This window comes from Castanea sativa, chromosome 9, assembly GCF_040712315.1.
Source record: "Castanea sativa cultivar Marrone di Chiusa Pesio chromosome 9, ASM4071231v1".
NCBI lineage: Eukaryota > Viridiplantae > Streptophyta > Magnoliopsida > Fagales > Fagaceae > Castanea > Castanea sativa.
Genome location: NC_134021.1, coordinates 25,601,594 through 25,610,678, shown reverse-complemented (window position 1 = coordinate 25,610,678; position 9,085 = coordinate 25,601,594). Strand labels below are relative to the sequence as shown.

Here is a 9,085-nt window from a genome sequence, read left to right as displayed (position 1 = left end):
TTTGGATGAAAATTAAAATAGTAAAAGTTTTATTTTCTTTGGACACTTTAACGTGAGGGTTTTGAATGGAGGCTGAGCAAAACGAATTTTGGAGAAATAAAACCTTGTATTTTCCTTTCTCTAATGGTAACCTAAACTCTTTGCTAGGGTTAGGGGTTATGTTTCTTCTATATGGTATGAATATTCAATATGATTCTTTTTAAGATTTTATCAACAACATATTTGATTGTTCAATTAGATTTCTTTTGATGGATTAGTTCTTCCATGCTTTCAATAAGTTCAATCATGTTTTGCTTATTGTTTAGATGAATTTCTAATAGTTTCAAATAGAAATCAAATTTTAAAGTGAATGGGTTTTTTGAAAACTTTTCTAAACGCATTATTAATCTAGGTTATCATGCATTCTTGAATTGTCTCGGTTCAACCGAATCATAAGTATTTAATTGTATAAGAACAATCAATTATGAAATATATAATTTCTTAGATCACAAAGAATTTTATATCGATATAGGGAAATACCCTGATGCCCTAGTACTTACATTATTGACTTAAATCAGTTATCACTATTATTCTTGTTTACAATTACTAGGAAAAAATTATTCTTCATCTTCACCAAAAGTTTTTTTAAAAAAATTACATTGTCTTTGAATTTACCCCACTCCTTATGGTTCGACTTGGGTACTCCAAAAATTATATTGCTGCAATCTCCTGCACTTGGGAGTGAGCAAGCAAGAGCGACTGATAATCCATGAGGTCTTCCATCTTGTATGCCCTTTTGATCTTCTCCTCCATCTTACTTATCTTCTCATTAATCTTCTTGTCACTCTCTGAGATAGGGGGTTTGATCGGTCTTGTTCTCCTCTTGGCTACCCTTTAGGTTCTGAAACTGCTGTACCATATGGTTCATGTCTTCCCTCAACTGAATTTGGCTTGCCACCATAGTGTTTAGTAGCTCTTGAATGCTCATTGGCTCTTTAGTGTTTTGGTGCTCCTCTCCCTCTACCATGATGACAAAGTCTTCAGATTTCTTGTGGCTTGGGTTGTCTTGCAAGTCGAACATGGGGTTGAGGTATTGTAACTGCAAGGTGCCTTCTATACTCAAGAGCTTCAGTATTGTGATAGGCTTGGAATTGGAATTGCCGGTTTGGCTATCGTTCTTGGATTCTCTTTGGAGTCTTCCCTCTAATCTTGACCAAATTCTCCCCTAAGAAAAGGCTTGGTTGGGTCAAACAAAGCTAGGTCCCCATCTATATAAATATATCAACCAAACAAACACATACAAAATGCAATGCAATTTTAACATGGAACGGCCTAAGGATAGGTTCTAAGTCATTACATTGTAAGGTGGGTTTGTTGTTGTATTATTTCCCATAGCTAGGATGTTACACCTCCCAACTTGTAATGTAATGAACATTACTTTGGTCCGAATGGCATGTTCTATCCTTTTTAGTCAACAAGAAATGATCCGGTAACTTTGGGCTATGAGTTGGTGAGTTCACCACTAGGTACCCAAATCTAATGAAGACTAGTGATCCCTGGTTACTACCACTATAAGTTGAGATGGGTACATGCATATTTGTTGTTTGATGGCACACACTATGATAATTAGGGAAAGCTTTTAACAACCAACATGGTAATTTCAAACAAAATATTGTACAAAAAATACATAGACATAAGCAATCAGACAATCAAAAAAACATCATACAAAAACAAGGGTATTAATTGGTCATTTAAAGTCTAATGTGAAACTTAGCCCTCGACATCCCTAGTGGAGTTGCCACTATGAGAACCAGAAAATTGGCTCTCAAAGAAGGGTGTAGGCATCGTCACCTTCCATTTTCAAGATTCTATGGAGTTGCCACTTATGTTAAGCACTCACCTTACCCAGACAGAGTCTGGTCTTCTAGACTTTAAATGACCTTTTGAATACCCATAAAATATGACATGCAAATTGTTGTGTCAATATTCCTAGATCTAAAATTGGTTAATATGCAAAATACTAGATCTGTTGCATTTATGCAAAGAGAAATCACATCTGAATTTTATTAGTGAAAAGAAAGATTTTTTATGAGAAGTTTTAGATTAGCAAAATGAATTTTGTGATAAAAATTTAGATCTGATTTTTTTTAAAATAATAGGGAATGGATTTTTTGAAAAGTTCCCATATTTGATTTCTTAATTAAATAACAGAATGGAGCTCAAAATCCAAATCTAATTGTTTGATTAAAATACATAATGGCTTTTAAAAGAAATTTCAGATCTGATTTTTTAAAGTGAAAAGAATGAATTTTTTTAACATAAAATGCAGATCCAATTTTTGTTTTAAAGAAAAAAATGGGATGTTGAAAAAATATTTCAAATTTGATTTTTGTTTAAGGAAAACAATGAGGTTTTGGAAAAATATTTTAGATCTATTTTTTGTCTAACATAAAGCAACAGACCTAATATTTAATGTTATGCATTACATCATTACATAAATACATATGCTAAAACATACATCACATAACCAAAAGTGAACATGTGAAAAAAAGAAAAAGAAAAAAAAGAGATAGAAACTTACCTGCATGAACATGTTCCACAAGGAGAGAGTTCTTCAAAAATCAAAGAAATTTTTTTAAAGATCTAAGTGAGGCCACTTAATAGAAAAGAAATTCCTAAAGTAAAACTTCCAGAATTTCTTTAACGTAAGAGGAGAGAGGATTAGAAAAAGGGGGTCTTGTTTTCTGATTTTAGTTCCCTATTTATAGAGGTTTTAAAAAATAAGTTAGTTTGGATCAGATACGAACTGGGTCAAATTCTTAAACCAAAATTTGATATGGATGTGTTTTATCTTGATCAGAGCATATTTAGGCCGGGCCTAGAATGTTGATTTGCCCTCTCAAGTGCCAAGCCCAATTCCCAACTTTGGTTCAATCTGGACTCTTTTATAGGGATTTTTTGAGTCGAGAATTGCACCTAGAAATATTTTTAACTCTTATTCCAAAATAAATCCCTTCTATTTTGATAATCAAGGTCTTAAAACAATAATTATCTGATAGATAAATATTCTAAAAAGACTTAATTATCAACAATTCCTTTGTTATCTAATTATCCAATTTATTCCTATGCAACCAGGTTTATTCCTAATAAAATCCAACAACCAATCACACAACTATTTAATTAATTTTAATTGTTTAACCAATTAGAATTAATTCCAATTAATCACACGTGAATGGTTTCACCCCCATACACTGCATGTAGACCCTGAAAACTTGATTTTGTGATATATTTCAATCCAACGGTCCGATTTGGGAATTTGGCATACTGTCACGACCATTAGAATCTCAAGATCATTTTTAAATTAGGCAATGAATGATTTAACACATGTAATGCAAATATGATTTTTGGGTATTTGAAATGTTTGTTTTAGTCACCTTCCAAATTAAATTATGGATGCGAAATCGAGTGTCTACACAACTAAAAGAAAAACTTTCATCCAGGAAAAACAATAATCTTATTACAATGCTAATTACCTTTGATGGTGAACCAAAAACAATTGGACTATCTCCAGTTCGTCCATCATGTCGTCCAAGACCAGAAAGGTTGTCCACCTGATATATTAAATGTTCAGAATTGCAATAGAGAGTTAACCTATGAGTGCCTCCAAAGGAGGTCGTCCAAGTGCAAGAAGGTAGTCCAGCATGGAGTCACCTGGACGACCTCCCAACACTTAGAGATTTTCAAAGTAAATCTCTATCCAAAAGCTTATAATTCGGACCACGTTCTACTATTCTAAAGTGGGAGTGAAATCCTTATTCATCGCTCTAACTTCCCACTAAGTTCTTAACTTCCAATAGCAGTTGTAGAAGTTAAGTCTGAACCCTCTAACTTCCACCCACGTTGAAGAAGTTACTAAACAAGTAACCACTCCAAAACTCACTATAAAAGGACTCAGCCATATCAAATTAAGGTAAGTTTCACCACTTATAGAGTTAGAATTTCTGAGTTCGAGAGAGAAAACTAAATTAAGCATCGAAAGGTTCTTGGCCGGTTCACCTCGGTCACCTTTGATTTAGTGCTTCTTTCTTTTCAGGCCTTCCAAGCAACTCAATCCCATTAAAGCCTAGAGCATTCAGCCTACTAATTTTTTGTGTATCATCAGTTGGCGCCATCTATAGGAAAGTTAAATTTTTGCTTTGCAATTTATCTTTCTTTAAAAAAAGGCTACATGGTCCGAACAAGGTCAATGGCCACTAGTCTAGGCCATCAGGAGAGTGGAAACGCTTCTAGCCACCTCAATTGCGCTCAACAATCCGCACCTACTATGCAACTGCCTTCTGTCCAACAAATGCAGTCCATGGCAGAGTTAACCCATCAAAATCAGGAGTTAACTCGAGAGATCAATCAAAGAAGGCAACATCATGGATGGTGTATGGAAGGGAAAGCTCAGAGTCAAGAAGCTAAAGAAGGAAAAAATGTTGAGCGTGAGAATCACTCAAAGGGTACCGTTTCACGCAGGGTGCCACACTTGGAAAAGGAGATGGATCAGATAAGGAGAGCCATGGATGAGATGAGGGAAAATATGAGAAGGACAAATCATGTAGATGACTTAGTTCATCAAACTGATTCCCCTTTCATAACGTCCATCAACAGTCATCCCCTACTTTCCAAGTTCAAGATGTCTACGTTAGACTCATATGATGGAACTATGTGATCACATTGCTACCTTCAAGACCACGATGCACTTTCAAAGAGTTCCGGATGAGATAATGTGTAGGGCCTTCCCAACCACCCTTAAGGGACCAGCACGATTGTGGTTTAGTAAAATACCTCCAAATACCGTTAGTTCCTTCAAAGAGTTGAGTAAGTTATTCGTCAATAACTTCATTAGAGGTCAAAGGCATAAGCGCTCCTCGTTTAGCTTGCTGACTATAGAGCAAGGAGATAATGAAAGTTTGCGGTCCTTCATCGCCCATTTCAACAAGGAAGCCTTGATGGCGGATAGGATGGATGATAAGCTGCTGTTAGTAGCCTTCCATAATGGAGTTAGTTCAGATTTATTCATCCACAAGCTCTATGATCAAGAACCACAAACCATGGCTGAACTCATCCACTCAGCCCAAAGCTTCATGAATGCAAAAGATGCGATCATTACCAAGAAGAGGAAGAGAGCAGAGCGGATGGAAACGAAGCTCCCATGTCATTCTGAACAAGGCCCTCGATCGAAGAAGGCCTGGATGGGAGAAAAGAAGGATAGAGACAACAAGAAGGCAGGTTCGCCTTCAAGACGAAGTCTATATTACACGCCCTTGAATGTTCCACTTGATCCAGTACTTATACAGATCAAGGACGACCCATCCTTGAAGTGGCCAGAGAAGATGAAGGGAGATCCTAATAATCGCAATAAGAACAAGTATTGCTACTTCCTTAGAGATCATGGGCATGACACGAACGAATGCTATGACTTGAAGCAGCAGATTGAGAATCTCATTAGGCAGGGAAAGTTGAGGAATTTTCTTGGACGAGATCATAAGGATGAGAAGTTAAAGGGGAAGGTAGAAGAGCAATCACGGCCCCCACATAGAGAAATAAGAGTTATTGTAGGAGGAACTTCAGCAAGACAATCCTCCAAGTCAAGTAAGACCTACTTGAAGGTGGTGCAGAATGTTCAACTCTCTGGACGACCACCAAGGACTGAGGAGGTAGACAGGTAGGCTATCACTTTCACGGAAGAGGATGATAGAAGGGTCCATCATCCACATGACGATGCAATCATCATAACCTTGCTCATTGCAGACTACACAACTATAAGGGTGCTAATAGATAATGAGAGTTTAGCAGATATCCTATATTATCCCACCTTCCAGCAAATGAGGTTTGGAATGAATCAACTTCGTCCAGTGAACGCACCCTTAGTTGGATTCGGAGGAATGAAGGTACAACTAGTGGGCACTATTACTTTTCCCGTCGTGGTAGGGGCACATCCACAGCAGATAGCTAAAGAGGTTAATTTCTTCATCGTAGATTGCTCGTCTTCCTACAAAGCCATCATTGGACAACCAACTATGAATAGTTGGAAGGCAGTGATGTCCATCTACCACCTATCTGTCAAGTTTCCAACAGATTATGGAATAGGACAAGCACAAGGAGATCAGTTAGCAGCTAGAGAATGTTACTTAGCAATGTTGGCTATGGACGAGCATGTGTAGATGATGAATATAGAAGAGAGAAAGGTTGCGGCAAAGCCCACTGAAGTATTGGAAGACGTTCCTCTGGATGAAAGTAACCTTGAGAGGTTTACCAAGATTGGAACAAGCATGGAAAAGAAGATGAAGCAAGACCTTGTCTAGTTCTTAAGGAAGAGCATTGATATTTTCACGTGGAGTCACAAAGACATGCTAGGGATTGACCCAAGTGTCATTACCCATCGTCTGAATGTGTATCTTCCTCCAAGCCCATCTGTTAGAAGAAGAGGGCCTTCGCTCCTTAACAAGATAATGGTATCAAGGAAGAGGTCCAGAAGTTAACCACGGCAAAGTTTATTCAGGAAGTTTATTACCCAAATTGGTTAGCTAATGTGGTGATGGTCAAGAAGGCTAATGGCAAATGAAAGATGTGTATGGACTTCACCAATTTAAACAAGGCTTGCCCTAAGGATAGCTATCCATTGCCATGTATTGATCAACTGGTAGACTTAACAATGGGTCATAAGTTGCTAAGCTTCATGGACACCTTCTTAGGTTAAAACCAGATAAGGATGGACGAGGTAGATCAAGAGAAGACATCCTTCATTACCAATCAAGGCCTGTTTTGCTTAAAGTTATGCCTTTCGGTTTGAAGAATGTGGGGGCAACCTATCAGAGGCTGATCAATCATATGTTTTGTCTACGGATAGGATAGAATGTAGAAGTATACTTTGATGACATGTTGGTGAAAAGCTTCGACAAGAAGAAGCATCTGGACAACCTTCAGGAGACCTTTGACACACTTAGACGATATAACATGAAGCTAAATCCAAGCAAGTGTGCCTTTGGAGTTTCGTTAGGGAGATTCCTAGGGTTTATGGTTTCACATAATGGAATCGAAGCAAATCCTGATAAGATCCAAGCAATACTAAACATGGAGCCACCAAGGAATATCCTAGTCTCTCACTAGACAAGTAGCCATCTCAAAAGCTACTGACAAATGTTTGCCATTTTTCAAGGTTCTCAAGAAAGCATTTTAATGGATGAACGAGTGTCAAAAGGCCTTCTAAGACCTTAAGGCCTACCTCACAACAGCTCCTTCACTAAGCCCGTCTATACCAAGTGAGAAATTATATTTATACTTAGCAATATCCCCACATGCAGTGAGTTCAACACTAATCAAAGAAAAAGGGAAGATACAGAAGCCTATCTATTATACAAGCTGAGCGCTAAAGGGAGCAGAGGGACGGTATCCTATGATGGAGAAGCTGGCATTTGCATCGGTAACAGCTTCTAGGAAGCTAAGGCCTTACTTCAAGGCTTATGTCATCAATGTCTTGACAGATCATTCACTCAAGAAGGCAATGAACAAGTTGGAAGCCACAAGACTACTGATCCAATGGGCCATAGAACTTAGTGAGTTTGATATTAGGTATCAACCAAGAAGTGCGATAAAGGCTCAAGCATTGGCAGATTTCATTGCAGAATCACTCCAAACTACGGTGAGCTAGACGAGGGAGATAAAGCTAAGAAGTGGGTCATCTATGTAGATGGTTCATCCACACAATATGCAGGAGGTATAGGGGTTATACTAAAATCTTTGGAAGAGGATAAGTTAAGATATGTAGCTCGTCTACAGTACCAGACGACCAACAACGAAATTGAATATGAAGCCCTCCTTAAAGGGCTAGAATTGGCCAAATCCTTAGGGGCAAAGTTAATAGCTGTCCAAGGAGACTATCAATTGATCATGGGTCAAGTGAATGGAACATATGAAGCTAAGGAAGAATGGATGAAAAAGTATCTCAATAAGGTGAAGCGGCTTGTCAAGAAATTTAAGGAAGCTAGTTTTCTTCAAGTTCCAAGAGAGGAAAACATGGAAGCAAATGCCTTAGCAAAGGTAGCGTCGGCAAATGGGTTAGTGGACGAGTATGACAAAGTCCAGTACATGTCAAGCGTAGATCTTCTAGAGGTGCAGCAAATTAAAGAAGAAGAAAACTGGACAACCCTAATAATGGCTTATCTCAAGGATGGAAGGCTTCCAGAAGATAGGGACAAAGCCAGAAAGCTAAAGGTCAAAGCGGCTAAGTATGTCCTCATAGATTAGGTACTATATAAAAGAGGCTTCTCTCAGCCTTACCTAAGGTGCTTAGCTCCAGACAAATCAAACTATGTATTGAGGGAAATTCATGAAGGAGTATGCGGAAACTACTCAGGAGCAAGAGCTCTTATCCATAAGATCGTCCGTGCAGGTTATTACTGGCCGACCATTCAGGCATATGCTAAGGCTTATGTTAAGGTGTGTGATCAATGTCAACGCTTTAGTAATATCCCTAGACGACCTTCGGAGTACATCATCCCGATGATGACTCCGTGGTCCTTTGCACAATGGGGATTGGATATCTTAGGTCCCTTTCTAAAGGGACCAGGCAAATGAAGTCTTTAGTAGTGGGGATTGATTACTTCACCAAATGGGTGGAAGCTGAATCCTTAGCAAAGATTACGCAGCAGAACGTCAAGAACTTCGTCTAGAAGAACATCGTTTGCCGATTTGGGGTTCCTAGGGTACTAGTGTCAAATAATATAAGGCAATTTGATAACACATCCTTTAGAGATTTCTGTAAGTAACTTGGAATAAGGAATCATTATTCCTCACCTTCCAACCCATAAGCAAATGGACAAGTTGAAGTTGCAAACCAATCCTTGTTGAAGATCATCAAGACTCGACTTGAGGAAGCAAAAGGAGTATGGCCAAACGAGCTATCAGGTGTTCTATGGGCCTACAGGACGACTGTGAGGGCCCTCACAAGGGAAACTCCTTTCAAACTAGCCTATGGAAATGAAGTGGTCATACTTGCAGAACTACACATGACTAACCACAGGGTGATGAAATATGAGAACGAGGAAAATAAAGAACAACT

The 9,085-nt window shown here is 38.3% G+C and overlaps 1 protein-coding gene across 1 annotated transcript; it reads left to right on the top strand.

The window, feature by feature from the left end:
• Positions 1-4,718: 4,718 nt before the first annotated feature.
• LOC142608960 (uncharacterized) lies at positions 4,719-5,693 on the top strand. The gene has a single exon (XM_075780610.1). It carries the CDS (start codon positions 4,719-4,721, stop codon positions 5,691-5,693), a length of 975 nt encoding a protein of 324 aa, XP_075636725.1.
• Positions 5,694-9,085: the final 3,392 nt, after the last annotated feature.